Genomic DNA, 15795 nt, shown 5'->3' with positions numbered 1-15795 from the left:
ACGGGGGCTGGGGAGAGGGTTCCTAATTACAGGTGTCTCTGTCGTCAAACACCTACCCTCTGCCCAGGTTGGTTGTGGGGAGGTGAGAGCCCACCTTCCTGGACTCTGTAGTGGGCCCTCTGGCAGGGACTCTGTGGAAGGGGAACTCTGGAGAGGAGGGCTGGGCTTCTGCGGTCTGGGCTCCTCCCAGGACCCTATCAGAGTGGCTTTAGAGAGCGTGGGTCCCATGCCTACTGCCCCTTTCCACCATCTCCCACTATTCCATCTCTGGAATCACAGGGCGAGAAGGGCCCTGGGGTCATCTTGTGCCTCCATCCTGGGCCCTTCCGGTCCCCGGGGGCTCACCCAGCCTGTTTAGGTGCTACCCACACCTGAGAGCATGCACCTTTTCTGGCTCAGGCTGGGCTGCCATCCCTGTGCCTCCTTCCATCCTGTGGTACCTCACGCTGTACAGTGCAGGGCCTCCGTTTCCCTTCCTGGCTCTTTAATTGGAGCTCTTCAACCAGGGGGCCATGATGGGTTTATAGGTGTACTGAGACAAGGATCCTTCCACCTGGTGCCTGTGTCCCCCTAGCTGCCAGCAGCCTCTTTCCTGTCTGGCACTGGTTCTATATTTTCTCTACATGCTCTGAGTTGAGCAAGGTTGGGAGGCAGTGCTCTTAGACTGAGCTTGGGTTCTAGGCATGCCCCACTCCTCTAGAGCAGGAGTTGGCAAACTGTGACCCATGGGCCAAATCTGGCCATGCCTGTTCTTATAAATCTAGTGTTATTGGGGGCACAGCCACACTCGTTCTTTTAAATGTGTTGTCTACAGCTGCTTTCATGCTGCAGTGGCAGAGTTGAGTAGTTACAACAGAGATGGTATGGCCTGCAAAACCTGAAATACTTACTATTTGGCTTCTTTTTTTTAAATATTTATTTACCTATTATTATTATTTTTTGCTGCAACGGGTCTTAGTTGCGGCACGTGGGATCTTTCGTTGTGGCGTGTGGGCTCCAGAGCACGTGGGCTCTTCGTTGTGGCACGCGGGCTCTCTAGTTGAGGTGCGTGAGCTCAGTAGTTGTGGCGCGAGGGCTTAGTTGCCCCGCGGCATGTGGGATCTTAGTTCCCCAACCAGGGATCAAACCAACGTCCCCTGCATTGGAAGGCGGATTCTTTACCACTGGACCGCCAGGGAGGTCCCTATTTGGCTTTTTAAAGAAAAAATTTACTGACCTCTGGTGTAGAGGGGTGGTTGGTTGGTTGGTTGGTTGGTTGGTTGATTTAAAGCAGCAGAATCCTTTCTTCAAAGCAGAGATTTAGGTCAAGGCCCACTGAGTAAAACAGGTTGGTGTAGAGGAGCCCTGGTTAAAGGGAGATAGGAGTTCTGCAGCCCAAGCCCTACTTTGGGACTCCAGGCTCCAGGGTTCCATGAGTCTGGTATGAGGACCACTGCTCTAGACCTGCTCTGGTATATTCTTGAGCCAGGGGTGCAGACACACTCCCATTCTGGCAGCAGGTACACCGGGCTAGCTGTTCACAGCCTCGGCGGGTGTTCACTCGGCACGTTCTCTGCACCAGGCTCCGTATGGGAGCCACCATCCTAGGCCAGCGGGGCAGCTGGCGAGCCCAGGTGTCTCTGCTCCTGGTGGGCTCTGGGGAGAAGTAAGGGGGTGGGATGTTCTCTAAGACCCAGACCCTTAGGAGCCAGGGAGCTCCCTGATTGTGTTCTGTCGGACCTAGAACCTGAGGGCAGCAGTGATGGTGTGGAAGGAGCCTGGAGCAGAGTCCTGGGCCCTGAGTGAATTCCAGCTTGTGCCTGGCTGTGGCATGCCATCACCTCAGGTCGCCACCATTTCCTTAGTTTGTGGATGGGACTCAGATGCTGCCAGCCTCTCACAGGGGTGCTGTGAGGCTGGCCCATGTGCCAAAGGAGCAGGCCTGAGGGTTACCAGGGCTGACAGTCCTCTTGTGACCCTCCCCACCCAGGAGGCTGTGCAGAAGGTGTCCTGCAGACCATGAACTGAGTGCTGGTCCGAGACTGTTCATGAGCACAGTGTAAGGTGTGCCGAGACCCGCCACCCAGCAATCCCCTCCCCTCCCCGGCACTGAAGATCCCCGGAAAAGATGGGGAGGAAAAAGATTCAGATCCAGCGAATCACCGATGAGCGGAACCGACAGGTGAGGGGATCCGGGAGCTTCACGGAGTGGATGAGGGCAGGGAGCTGGCCTCTGCCTCCACTCCACTTCCAACCACTCCGAGAAGGCTTCCCGGAAGAAGGGGGCTCTGGAGTGTTATGGAAGGGCAAGGGCTGAGTTGGGAGAAGAGGAATCCCCACCTCCCTGCAGCTCTTAGGACCCTGTATCCCAGAACCCCAAGACTCATCTGCTGCTGCAACCAGGCAGACCTGAGCCCCTGCCATATGCAATATGCAAACCTCAGGCCGCACCCAGGCACTTCCCCTTTCCAAAGATGAATCCTTCCCCTCCTCCTACCCCAAGGGAAGAGCCTGGAAGCTCTTCTGTTCTCCCTCCCTAACCTGTTTATAGCCCACAGCACAGAGGTGTGGAGTTCTGTCCATCTGGATTTCTCTGCTTTCAGTGAATTGGCCCTGGGCTGTGTCTTGGCCATGTGTTGGCAGAGGGGTGCTGGCCTGTTCCTTGCCCAGACCAGGGGCTCCTGAGAGCAGGGTTACCCTGAGGCAGGGGCTGGCTATGTCCAGCTTCCTGTAGGTGGGACTCCTGGGCAGACCTTGACTGAGCCAGACCTGGCCGCCCACACGCCCACCTACAGGTGACATTCACCAAGAGGAAGTTCGGGCTGATGAAGAAGGCGTACGAGCTGAGCGTGCTCTGTGACTGCGAGATCGCGCTCATCATCTTCAACCACTCCAACAAGCTGTTCCAGTACGCCAGCACGGACATGGACAAGGTGCTGCTCAAGTACACGGAGTACAATGAGCCGCATGAGAGCCGCACCAACGCCGACATCATCGAGGTGGGCCCACGCACGCGGACCCCACCCCCGCCTGCAACTGCACACCACGCGCCCATTGCAGCATGCACACTTGGACCTCTCCGTGCACACACGCATGTACACCTGCCCCTTGAAGCCCCCTCACCTGTGCGCACACACATATAAACCCACATCCTCTTCTACAAACCCCGGGCCCGAGAAGGAAGGAGGGCAGTGAGGTAGATGTCAGATGGGGCTGCCCACCCAGCCCAGTCCCACCCCAGCCCTCTCTGAGCCTCTTTCTTCATGTCTGTCAGGCACAACGTGACACCTCTGCTCTGTCTGCTCTCAAATTCTCTCTCTCTCTCTCCTTCCTTCTCCATCTTTTGATATGCTCCTGCATCTGACTCTTCCTTTCTCTGTCTCCCTCTTTGTTTCCATCTCTGCTGCTCTGTCTCTGTCCCTTTGTGGGTCCCTGTGGCTTTATTTTCTGTTTCAAAGAGAGCTGACATTGTAAACCATGAAAGGACGTGGGCTTTGGAATCCAGCTCTGGCCTTTACTGGCTGTGTGGCCTTGGGCAGGTGGTTTCGCTTCCCAGAGCCTTGGTGCCCACCTCCACGAAATGGGGCCAGTGCCTGCTTTGAAGGGCGTTGTGTGAATTGAATGAGACAGCCCAGTTCCTGCTTCTCACACTGGGGGTACGGGACCTGTGCCGATGAAGAAGGGTGCCTGGGAAGCCACAGGCCTGCCTTCCTGGAGTGAGACTTCCACTCCACAGATGTGGAAGAAATTCCTTTATTTTTATATTAGAGAAAACAGATTTACTCTAGACTAGAATGTAAAATTCACATTCATTTTCAAGACAAAACAAGCATCTGTGAGGATGTTTTGAGCATGGAGAGGTCAGCTTTGGGGTCTCCTCCACGCTACCAGGTGTGCATCCCCTACTTTGTGTGGGTGCATGGGAGAAAGTGTGGCCTTTGCTCGAGGACAGCATACAAGGCGGTACATGGTAGAAACTCAGTAAATGCAAAGAAATGTTTTGTCTTTCTCCCTCTTATTCTTCTACCTCTCTGTCTCCATTTCGATTTCTCTTTCCCCTTCTTCTTTTAAGCAGAGCCCAGGAATTGAGCCGGGCAAAGTCAGCCCTGACTGCCTTGCGCTGGAGAGCGCTCTGTGCCTTCTGGCTGGGGCTCACCTAAGGGTAGACAGGCACAGGCTGGCTCAGGGCACCAGCCCCTCAGCTCATCCCCCAGAAACCCCCCACCCCACCTGTCACCTTGGAAGCACGTGTCCCTGTGCCGGCTGCATTCCCTGGGTTAGGCCCACCTTCCACGTGACCCTGTATTCTGATGCCTCCCCCACCAACCACACAGTCACACAGTGCCCTAGTAAGAGAGTTTTAGGGAAGGGCTGGAAGGAACGCCAGGGAGGCGGTGGTGGTGGGGGGTCGGGACTGGGAGGACCCTCACCCCTGCTGACGGTAGTGGTGCGGTTACAGACCCTGAGGAAGAAGGGCTTCAACGGCTGCGACAGCCCGGAGCCCGACGGGGAGGACTCGCTGGAACAGAGCCCCCTGCTGGAGGACAAGTACCGGCGCGCCAGCGAGGAGCTCGACGGGCTCTTCCGGCGCTATGGGGTGAGCCCCACTCACTCTCTCTCTGTTGGCCCCCCCTTCCGGCCCCTTCCCCCCCAGGCGCTGCACAAGAAGCACAGGGAATGTGAGAGCCCTGAGGTGGACGAGGTGTTTGCCCTGACCCCCCAGACGGAGGAGAAATATAAAAAGATAGACGAGGAGTTTGATAAAATGATGCAGAGTTATAGACTGGCCGTGAGTAGTCGCATGGAGGAGAGCCTCCCTGTGGTGCATGGTGTGGCTTCGCGCCCCGCCCCGGCCCTCGGCTGCCTCTGATGGATGTTCTGCTCTGAGCCATGCTGGGGCTGTTGGTGACCACTGAGGAACCTCTGACGTTGGTCATGATAAACCCGTGACCCTTGCTGAGACTCATCTTGGATGGAGCATAAGCCGGGAGAGGCCTGGAGTGTCCCCCTCACCAGCAAGAAGTATGTAGATGACCTGAGACCCTTAGATGACAGGAAAGTAGAGAATGTGCTCTTTGTCCAGATTTGTTTTGGGGAGAGGCCCCTTTGGGCCTGCTCTGACACCCCCAGCCCAAGCTACTCAATAGCACTGTCAAGGGGAGGCAGAGACTCCTGCTGAAGGGGAAGGCAGTGAGGTGGGTGAACGCCCTCTGCAGCAGGCAGACGGATGAGAGACGACAAGTGAGGTGACGCCCCGACCCACGCGCTCATCCTTAACAGCTGTGTGTGTGAGTTTGGGTCTGTACTCAGGGCCTCTAACCTGCTCTCTGTGTGTCCTGCCTGGCTGAGGACTAACCCACCTCCGCTAGGGGGGTTCCAGGTGTCCCTGGGTCTCTCTGCAGTGAGCAGAGCCGCCTTCTCATTCTCTGGGCCAGAGCTGGATCCCAAAGCACTCCAGCCAGCATACTTCCTTGGTGGGAGTGGCAGGCATGACTCCAGGGGGTTCCAGAGCAGAGAGATGGAGCTTCTGGCCCAAGGACGCACAGCCCAGAGGCTAGAGGAACCCTGGCCTGCCCTCCCAGGCAAAGTGAGTCCAGGGTAAGGGATCACCCTGGCCTGACCCTGCCTCTCCATCTTCTGTCTAGTCAGCTGTCCCGGCCCCCAACTTTGCCATGCCCGTCACGGTGCCCGTGTCCAATCAGAGCTCACTGCAGTTCAGCAATCCCAGCGGCTCCCTGGTCACCCCTTCCCTGGTGACGTCATCCCTCACGGACCCACGGCTCCTGTCCCCCCAGCAGCCAGCACTACAGAGGAACAGTGTGTCTCCCGGCCTGCCCCAGCGGCCAGCCAGCGCAGGTAAGTGATCTGATAGGTGGGTAGGTGACGTGGCAGTGAGGTGTGGTGAGACTTTGGGATTCCATTTTCCACAGTGACTGTTGCCCTTCACCCGCCACAGCACTCTCCCACGTATGTGATTCCAGAGGGAAGGGACTGTGACTCCCAGTGAGTCCAGTTCCCAGGACTCACTCTGGAAGAGGGTGTCCTGTCGGCTTATGGTTCTCTTTTTCCTCCAGGGGCCATGCTGGGGGGGGACCTCAACAGTGCTAACGGAGCCTGCCCCAGCCCTGTCGGTGAGTAAAGCTGCCCTTCTGCCTGGGGGAGGGCCAGGGTCTGCCTGCTCAGTGGCCTCAGGTGTTCCAGGGACTGAGAGTGACCTAGATTAGGGGAGAGGAAGATCCCAGGGCCTGAGCTGGATGTAGTGTCTGAGGATTTTTAAGCCCCTGGATTTTTTTTGTCTGTAGCAGTGATTGGTGTGGATGATTGGCAGAGATGTAGGCTCAGGGAATTCTGGGAAAACTCTGAGAACTGACCAACATTTCTAGTTGGAAGAGAGGTTCCAGATTTTTCCAGTTCAGTAGGGGGGGGCGTCTGGTTGGGATCTGGAAGATACGAATATCTGACAATGTCGACAGATAAGAGGCGCAGACTCACACGCACTTACACACGTACGGACATTTTCTCACTCTTATGGAAATATCCAGACATTAGATGTGCACTTGTAAGCACACGTCTGTGAACCACAGAAGAAAGGCTGCTCGCTCCATGCCACCCCGCCCCCCCAGCAGCTGACAGCCCCTCCTGCCCTGTGCCGTTGTCCGGCTGGTGACTATGACTTCGAATGTCACCATTGACGTCACCCCAACATTCCTGCCATTCCCAGAGTGATCTGGGAATTGGGATGGAGGCAGCCACACACTTCCAGGGAAGCAGTGTGCTCTCAGGGCAGAGGGCAAGGTGATACTTCTGACGTTGGTCACCCCCACATCTCTGGGTTTTAGAGTTCCCCAGCTTGGCCCCAGGAACCATGTACTACCTCCTTGGCAGCAGTTGTGTAAGGGGGCAGGAAATGGGGGGAATGGGTGAATACCCCTCCCTCTCCAAGGAAAGGTCCAGTGAAGTGCCTGCAGACCTTAAGGGAACGGTGATACTTCTAGGCCCTCAAGCGCAACACGTAGAAAGTGGTTGCGTGGCCCTGGAGAGGTCATCGCACCTCTCCCAGCCAGCGGTTGGCAGGTGTTTCCTCGTCTGTAAGTAGGGCTAATGATACACGTCCTGTCCGTCTTGCAGGGTTAGTGTGAGGGTTAAATACGATGATACGCGTGTGAAGGCCCTGTGTTGGTTATGGAGTGTGGAACAAATGTAAAAGATGGTTATTCTGCTTGTTATTACCAGTCTAATTTTGGTGGCAGCTATGTCATCAGTCCCCCATGTCATCAGTCCCCCAGTTCCAGTAACACCAGCGCTGCAAGTGAATGGCTCGTCTTTTTCCCAGAGCTACAGGCATCTTGTCACGTGCTTATCCAAATCACAGCATCCCGAGCTCAAGGCGAGGGGAGCAGTCTGAGTGGTTGATTTGCCCTCGTGACCGGGATCCACACTGAGTCTCAACGTCCAGGCTGCCACCCTTCTCCAACCTGCGTCATTATGGGCCCAGTTGGGGGCAGATGCTGGACTTCCTTTCGTTGGAGACCAGCTCCTACTACCCAGTCCCATCACGTGTAGCTTAGAGGCAGGGGGATGAACCTGATGATTGAGGAGTAAGGAGTGTTCTCCCCTTACTCCCAAGACCAGGGTGGTTTTAGGGGAAAATGAGAGAACTCAGTAGCCACTCAAAGTCTGAACATGGCTTTGAGAAGTTCTGGGTGACAGGAGTATTGGTTTGGGAGCAGTTAACAGGGCTAAGTGGTGGGTCCATGTTTTTCCTTTTACCCTCATCTCTTCACCTTTCCAGGGAATGGCTACGTCAGTGCCCGGGCTTCCCCTGGCCTTCTCCCTGTGGCCAATGGCAACAGCCTAAACAAGGTCATCCCTGCCAAGTCTCCGCCCCCACCCACCCACAGCGCCCAGCTTGGAGCCCCCAGCCGCAAGCCTGACCTGAGGGTCATCACTTCCCAGGGAGGAAAGGGGTTAATGCATCATTTGGTGAGTGGGGTGTCTGGAACGAGGGCCAGGGGCTGGGGAATGGGAGAGTGGGGAGCAGTAGGGTGGGAGGACAGAGCCGACCTCTAGCAGGAGAGAGAATCAGCAGTTAGGACTTCCCTAGAGAGATCGTGGAATCGTGGCTTTTTATGAGCTCTTCCTTCCCGAAGGGCCTTACAAGAGGTTGGAACACGGAAGTACCAGTCTCAAGGGCAGTAAAAAGGGACAGGAGGTGGGAGAAAAGGTTCCCTGATGATGATAGGAGGATGATCAGAGGCATCTGCCTTTACAGCAGAGGGATGAGGATTAGGCTGTGAGGATATCCCAACTGGTGGGCATTGGGATATAGCATCTTCTGGAAGTCAGTCAGGACAGTGAAGAGCTCTGCCCTTCTAGGCTGGAGAGCCATCGTGCTCTGACGCAAAGAGGTAGACGGCATGGCTGTGGGGGCAGGGGCGTGAGGGGAGGGCAGGGGCCAGAGACTGAACCATCCCCTTGGTTTTATTTCTGCTCCCAGACTGAGGACCATTTAGATCTGGTAAGTGAGGTTATGAGATGTTTGCTGTGGCTTTAAATTCTGGGTTAGCCCATTGCTCTGCGATCCCCCAGCATGGAGTATGTGTGTGCCTTTGTCCTTTCGCCTGTGTGTGTAGTGTGTGGTGTTTGTTTATCTGGTTATTTGCCAAGAGCTATGCTCACTGCCAAGTGGGATGGAGAGATGAACGGGGTGGGGGCGAGGGGTTCAATGCATATGTAGGTACCTGAGTGTCCGTGGATGTTTTCATGGGATGTTGCGTTCATGCAGACACATCTTCGTGTGTGTGTGTGTGTGTGCATGTGCGTGTGTGCGCACGCGTGCACGTGCGCCAGTGGAGTGGGCCTGCCTCAGGCCTCAGAGGTCCCATCTCAGTGTATCCCTGGGTGCCTGGGTTAGGCCCTTGGACTGAGGGTTGGACTGCGCTTGCCCTCTGACTCTACTCATGCCCACCCAGGACAGGGACCTCCTTAGGAGGGATGCCAGCCGGACAGGAAAGTCGGTTTTCTAGGGAAAGCTGAGGCCCAAGGCAAGGCCAGAGTTGTCCTTGGTCAGGGGCTTCCCTGCTTCCCTCTCTCCTGGTGCTCCCTCCTGCACGCAGCCTGTCTTACAGACACTCAGAGGCATACGCAGCGCTCTTCCTCTGTCACACATATACACGCTTACATCCTCACCCTCAGCCAGGAGTGGGGCGGGGGCTCCTCCCTCCCGAACTCCCTGACGGGAGGCCAGAGAGGCTGGAAAAGGCAGGCAGGCTTTGGCGGCCAACACGGCGGCAGTTACGGCCCCAGCGTGGAGTTGGAATAAACAAGTGACTCAGCGGCAGATGGAGCTGACAGCCCCACACACGTGTGTGCGTACACGCAGGCACACGCCACGCCAGGCCCTGCATTCCCCTTACAGATGCCAGCACACTTCTACCAGGGCGTGTGCTGCAGTGTGACGGATGGAGGGTAGACTCTAGGGGGACTAACCAGGAGAAGAATGGAGACAGGGCCCATGGCTGGTGTTGGGGCCCCAGGGCCAGCATATGTACTTTCCTTTTCGCATGTGTGTAGGCATCAGTGAAACTGTATGTGCATGTCTCCATGGATCTCAGTGTCTCTGTGAATGCACCAGTGTGTGTTTGTGTGTCTGCGGGGCCTCCATGCTGAGGCATCCCTCCTGGGCCTTGAGATTCAGGGACCCCAGCTTGTCCTTGGAATGGGGGGCCTGGGTAAAGCAGCCCTCCCATTTTCCACCTCTTGACAGACTCTTTTCTCCTGCAGAACAATGCCCAGCGCCTTGGGGTCTCCCAGTCTACCCACTCGCTCACCACCCCAGTGGTTTCCGTGGCAACACCGAGTTTACTCAGCCAGGGCCTCCCCTTCTCTTCCATGCCCACCGCCTACAACACAGGTGAGTGTTCATGTGACATGTAGCTGTGTGCACTTGGCCTTGGGGCACAGGAGGGACCAGAGAAGGAACACGAGGTATTCTCTGGGGGATGCCCCAGTCTGAGGAGGGCCATTGATTTGGGGTAGCCCCTACCTAATTAAGGTTGCCAGATTTAGCAAATAGTAACATCGGATGCCATTCACATGGTGATGGTGTTACTGGAACTGTCTCAAAGACATACTTGTGCAAAAATTATTCATTGTTTTGTCTGAAAATCAAATTTAAGTGGGTATGAGTATCCCTTATTTTTAAATGGGAGCTAATGGAGAGGGAAAGACCTGTCCTTGGGGAGCTCCCATCTGAGGTGGGTTGAGCAGCTGGGTGACTCGGGCTGACCAGGGTCGGGGAGTGGGGAGGGGAGCATGCCGAGGTCAGCAAGGCTTCCTGGAGGAGAATAATGAAGGAATGAGAGAGACAGACAGACAGAGAGAGACAGGGAGGCTGAGGAGACCCGAGAGGAAGCATGGTCAGGAAGATTGATCCAGCTTCCTGGGAAAGCCAAGTAGGGACTCCAGGGCGGGGCGGAGGAGGAAGAAGGGGGTCTCTCACCCTGATGTTGGCTTGGTGGAATGATGAGGGGGAAAGGGAGGAGGAGGTCTGATGAAGGTGGGGGAGGGGATCTGAAGGTGAAGAGTCACTTGGAGACATGGGAGAGACCTCTGGGTAGAAAAATCCAGAAAGGACACCCAGTGCTTGGGCCGTCCTGGGTCCCCAGGGCTGTCCTGGCCTCTGTCACCCACTCACACCCTCCCAGGAACAGTCTGTGACATTTTCAGCCATCCTTGCCTGCATTCCAAGCTGCTGTGTCAGGAAGGAATTCCCAGTGCGGAAATGCCTTGTCACCTTGTTTCAGAGCATCGATGTGGCTGGGAACCTGGTCTGTTTCTCCCACTGAAGAGGCTTCTGATGTTCCCCAGCTTTTCTCACCTGTGAATGGCTTGCATCAGGGCTGTTCTGTGGTGAGATCAGACTAGACCAAAAGACCCCTAAACTACCCACTCCCCAAGCCCACATTCCAGAGTTGAACCATGCTAGGTAGGTCCCAGACACCAGTACAAATACCCACAAAATCCCACCTCTTCCCTGTGTGTAAAAATCCAGAACCCAACCCTGTGTGTGGGAAAGCCCTTTGGGGCAGGTAAGAGAGCTGGAGGAACTGCCTCGTGTTGAGAGGCCAGACCCTGGCATGTGGGTCGGTGTCCAGATTTTATCACCTAGGTGTCTTGTGAAGTCCCTTGTCCCTTGTGTGTGCTCCCGTGTGTGTACCCACTCCCAAGTTATCATGTCCTTGGGCAGCTTCAGAGAGGACTGCTTCAGATGGCCGCACCTTCGGGGGCCAGTAGGAGTTCTCATCTGTGAGTTGTGGGTGGACAGGAGGTCTCTGAGGCCCTTCTAGCCCTACCAGCGGGGGCGGTTGGTAGAGGGCAGCACAGGCCACTTTTCAGGAGCTGCTGTTTATTTGGGAATCCCATGGTGGTGGTTTCCTGCCATCTTCTCAGGTCCTCCGCCAGTCTCTGTGAAGCAGGAGGCAGGTTAGTGGGTGTCAGTGAACCTGCGACAGGCGCTCAGCAAGACCAGACTTTAGACTCTATTTGACAGTCTGGTGTGAAAGCAGATTCTGACCCTGGGCCTGCCGTTGGAGCCCTGCTGGGAAGTGTTTGGGCTTTCTCACATCCTCTCAGAAACCAAGGGCTCCAGTTCCTCTTGCTGCAGGAGTAGTTAAGCAGACCTCGGTTTAAACAGCAGGTGTTTTCAGGTGACCCTACGTATATAAACAAATCCCCAATGAACGCATTGCTGTTTAGTTGTTCACTATTTACAGTGCTTGGCCCCAGTCCAAGTTCTGGCCGGGGGTGATCTGCCTATGGTAGTATCATGGATAAGGGACACACCTGGCCCCTTGTTGACACTGGCTGCAGAGGTCTGGCTTGGTCACTCTAGGAGAAGACCGAGGGGCCTGCTGGGGAGCCAGATCTCCAGGTAGACAGGGCTGGAGTGTGGTGGGAAAGTGCAAGACGGGGGTTTGAGTCCCTGCCATGCACTGGCTGGGGGACATCGGGCAACACTGCACTGTTCAGGGTTGGTTTCCTTGTTTGTAAAATGAATGCTGTAAATAGTTGGTCCTAGGGGCCCCTGTCTGCCCTTGGTCTGCTTTTTAAATGTAAGCATCTCAAAACTCCTGGCTACTTAACATTGTTATGAGACCAGAGGCAAGCGTGGACCATCTATAGAGTGAGATTTAAAGGTAATAAAAGAAGCCTGGGGTCGTGTCTTAGCTCTGCCATTGGCTTTCTCTGTGACCTGGGGAGAGTTCCTCAAACTTAAGGCTGCAAGTCGCCCCATTTGTAAATTAATAATAACAGCAGGTAAATCTTTTGATTATTTATCATATGCCAGACACTGTTCTACATACTTCACGTGTATTAACGTGCTCAGTCCTCATAGCAGCTGAGTGATGCAGGCAGGATTATTGCCTCCAGTTTATGGACAGACTAAGTAACTCGCCGAAGGTCGCATGGACTGTAAGTGGAGGTGGCCAGGAAGTTTGACCCCATCGCTCATGCCCTTCACCTTACCGTTCTGTTGCACAGATAATCCTGTCTTCCCTGCGTAAAGACAGAGGGCTGGAGCAGATGGCCCCTCAAGTAGGAGCAAGTGGTGTAGCATTGGGAAGACTGGCAGGTGTGCCCTCCTCATCACACCACGGTGCAGTCGGCCTGTGTTCCTCAGGGAAGGCATTTTCTAAAGTGTCCCAAACAGGCTGCAGCATGAAACATAACAGAGCTGTGTAAATTGTGAAACATTTCATGGTTCTGTTTGTTCTGTGACAGTGTAAACATCGCAGTTTCTTCATTAAGACAGAAATTTTGAAAACAACGAGTGCCACCTCATGGGGAAATCCACCAGAACCTTGGCCAGTTGCACCGCAGGCCTGTTTCGCTCACAGCCCCTCTGCTCTGTAGGCCCTTCTGGGCGGCAGATGTGCGTCCTCTGTGTTTGTGGGCACAGCAGCCCGAACGCTTGCTGCTACCTATTCCTACCTGTTTTATGTGTTGACAGTCTTCAGGAGACTCAGGGACTTTGAGGAAGGTGGAATGGTAGTTACAGTCATTTGCTTCAGATGCGCCATTCACCTAGCATTTCCCGCCATTCCCTTCTAATCTCAGAAAGGCTCTTGAAGACTTGGCAGTTGAAGAGATGACAATTAGACATATGTTAGACCTTCCCTACCTACCTTTTTTCCCCTTCCTTTTTATTTTTTTAAAATTTATTTATTTATATTTTTAATTTTGCCTGCTTTGGGTCTTCGCTGCCGTGCGCGGGCTTTCTCTAGTTGCAGTGAGCGGGGGCTACTCTTCGTTGCGGTGTGCGGGCTTCTCACTGCGGTGGCTTCTCTTGTTGCGGAGCATGGACTCTAGGCGCGCGGGCTTCAGTAGTTGTGGCGCGCGGGCTCAGTAGTTGTGGCACGCGGGCTCAGTAGTTGTGGCACGCGGGCTTAGCTGCTCCGCGGCATGTGGGATCTTCCCGGACCAGGGCTGGAACCCGTGTCCCCTGCCTTGGCAGGCGGATTCTTAACCACTGCGCCACCAGGGAAGTCCCTCACCTTCCTTTTTAAAATTGACATTCTAAAAGTGATACCTACACACGGTTTAAAAAAAAAAAATTTTAAACACTATTTTAAAAAACCACCTCTCTTTGCATCCTGTTAAAAAACAGCACCTCGTGGTTATTAAGATTTGCGTTGCTTTGAGTGCCATCTTCACTGAATTTGTACAGGCTTATTTGATTATTCACATCTGTTGTTAACAACTCCCCCCACCCTGATAGTCCTGGAGGCGGCTCCCCCATGGGAGCCTCGGTCCTCTCTCCCACTGCAAGAAGCTCACCCGCACTTTCTTCCCCATCCCATACAGATTACCAGTTGACCAGTGCAGAGCTCTCCTCCTTACCGGCCTTCAGTTCGCCTGGGGGGCTGTCGCTAGGCAGTGTCACCGCCTGGCAGCAGCCGCCGCAGCCACCGCAGCCCCAGCCGCAGCCGCAGCCCCAGCCGCAGCCGCAGCCCCAGCCTCCCCAGCAGCCCCAGCCGCCACCTCAGCAGCAGCCCCACCTGGTCCCCGTGTCCCTCAGCAACCTAATGTGAGTCCCAGGGGATGCCCCGCCAGTGTTGGGGAAGGGGGAGCTGAGGGGTGGGAAGAGGAGGGGCCTCTTGAGAGCTGAGATCCCTCTGAGGTTGTCTGTCATCAGTGGACAGCACGTAAGCCACTAAGTGATAGCCCTGGAGTCCCCTGTCAAGGCCTGGGAGAGCCATCCTGAGCCTTTTCCCCAGCCAGCCCGGGCTTGGGGTGGGGTGTGGGGCCCTCCCGGCTCTGCAGAAGACGACATGGGATGGAAAGACAACTCATGTGACTTCTCCTTCTTTTCCCTTCACTTGGCCCTCTCTCTCTTCTGCTGCCTCTGTCTCCATCCACTTGCCTCACCCCACCCCCAACCCCCATCCTCTCACTTTCCGTCCTCTCTCGCTCCCTGTCGTGTGACCTCCCATCACTTTTTCTGTCCCTCCCCTCCTCTATTTCTGCCCCCTGTCCTCCATGCCCACTGCCTGTCTCCAGCCCCGGCAGCCCCTTGCCCCATGTGGGTGCTGCCCTCACAGTCACCACCCACCCCCACATCAGCATCAAGTCGGAACCAGTGTCCCCAAGCCGTGAGCGCAGCCCTGCGCCTCCCCCTCCAGCTGTGTTTCCGGCTACCCGCCCTGAGCCTGGCGACAGTCTCAGCAGCCCGGCCGGGGCCTCCTATGAGACGGGGGACCGGGATGATGGACGGGGAGACTTCGGGCCCACACTGGGCCTGCTGCGCCCAGCCCCAGAGCCTGAGGCTGAGGGCTCAGCTGTGAAGAGGATGCGGCTCGATACTTGGGTACTGTAGCATCACCCCTCCAGTCTGCCGTCTGCTACACCCAGGGACTGGCCCATATGCCCCCAGCCTGTCTCATCTCCCACCTAAGAGGTGGCCAGCTAGCCCTTCCATCAGCCCTTATGGGGCAGCACCGACACCCTTTCACCCCTGCCAAAGGCCCATCTCCCCTCCCTCCAGCATCAGTCCTTCTGCTCGATGACTTCCTCCCCTCAGAGCTGGCCCTGCCACTAGAATCCTGGCCCTACTGGGAGAGGGACGTGGGGGGCACATACCCCGTAGCCTGGGCCATGCCCTCACACCCCCTTCTCCATCTCCTCTCTTCACAGACATTAAAGTGACGGTTCCCACTCCCCTCCTCTCAGCCTCCCTGATGAAGAGTTGACAATCTCACCGCCCACCCCTCCCTGTCCTGGGCTCCTCCCGCTCGACCCCCACTTCCTTTCTTGTGCTCCGTGTCCTGTTGACGGTTACATTTGTGTATAATTATTATATTATTATTATTATTATTATATTTTTTTTAATTTGGATTCTCGCTTTGGAGAGGGGGATGCTCCCATCCCCTCTTTCTGCACCCCCCACCAGTTTCACTGGCTGGGGGGCTCTTTTTTGCGGGAAGGGGGGGACACTTTGCACGTTGTACACATATGCTGCAGGAGGGGGTGGGGGGCCCGACAGGCCTTGGGAAAGGACAGGTGCCGAGCCCTGCATGCGGGGCCCTCCCACCCCATCCCCCAGACAGAGGGAAATAACCAAAAACTACCAAACAACAAAAACCCCTTACAATAGACTGAAACCCCAAAGTCAGCCTCATGGGTGGTTTTGTGTTTCAGGGGGAAAGTGAGGCAGAGGTTCTGAAGAAGGTCTCTGCTTCTCGGCTCTTCCTGTGGCCACAGGCACATGGGGCAGACTACCCGAGCCTGGGCCCCAGAGGCCCCTGCACACACACC

General features: G+C 55.6%; 1 protein-coding gene across 3 annotated transcripts; it reads left to right on the top strand.

Moving 5' to 3' along the window:
• Window positions 1-2107: 2107 nt before the first annotated feature.
• Window positions 2108-15301, top strand: MEF2D (myocyte enhancer factor 2D; the record flags this gene model as incomplete). Of its 3 annotated transcripts, XM_079728435.1 has the most annotated exons (11): window positions 2108-2161; window positions 2775-2978; window positions 4439-4576; window positions 5625-5835; window positions 6054-6110; window positions 7772-7962; window positions 8477-8497; window positions 9763-9892; window positions 13846-14068; window positions 14542-14848; window positions 15175-15301. In XM_079728435.1, the coding sequence occupies 11 exons, from the start codon at window positions 2108-2110 to the stop codon at window positions 15184-15186; spliced, it is 1548 nt and encodes a 515-aa protein (XP_079584561.1). The 3 variants fall into 3 exon arrangements, with proteins under 3 accessions (XP_079584561.1, XP_079584562.1, XP_079584563.1); XM_079728436.1 differs by lacking the exons at window positions 4439-4576; window positions 15175-15301 and adding an exon at window positions 4634-4768 and having other exon boundaries at window positions 14542-14857; XM_079728437.1 differs by lacking the exons at window positions 4439-4576; window positions 15175-15301 and having other exon boundaries at window positions 14542-14857.
• Window positions 15302-15795: the final 494 nt, after the last annotated feature.

The sequence above is a fragment of the Hyperoodon ampullatus genome (assembly GCF_949752795.1).
Source record: "Hyperoodon ampullatus genome assembly, chromosome: 2".
Classification (NCBI taxonomy): domain Eukaryota; kingdom Metazoa; phylum Chordata; class Mammalia; order Artiodactyla; family Ziphiidae; genus Hyperoodon; species Hyperoodon ampullatus.
The sequence above is the reverse complement of the archived record's forward strand: the minus strand, read 5'-3'. Positions and strand labels throughout refer to the sequence as shown.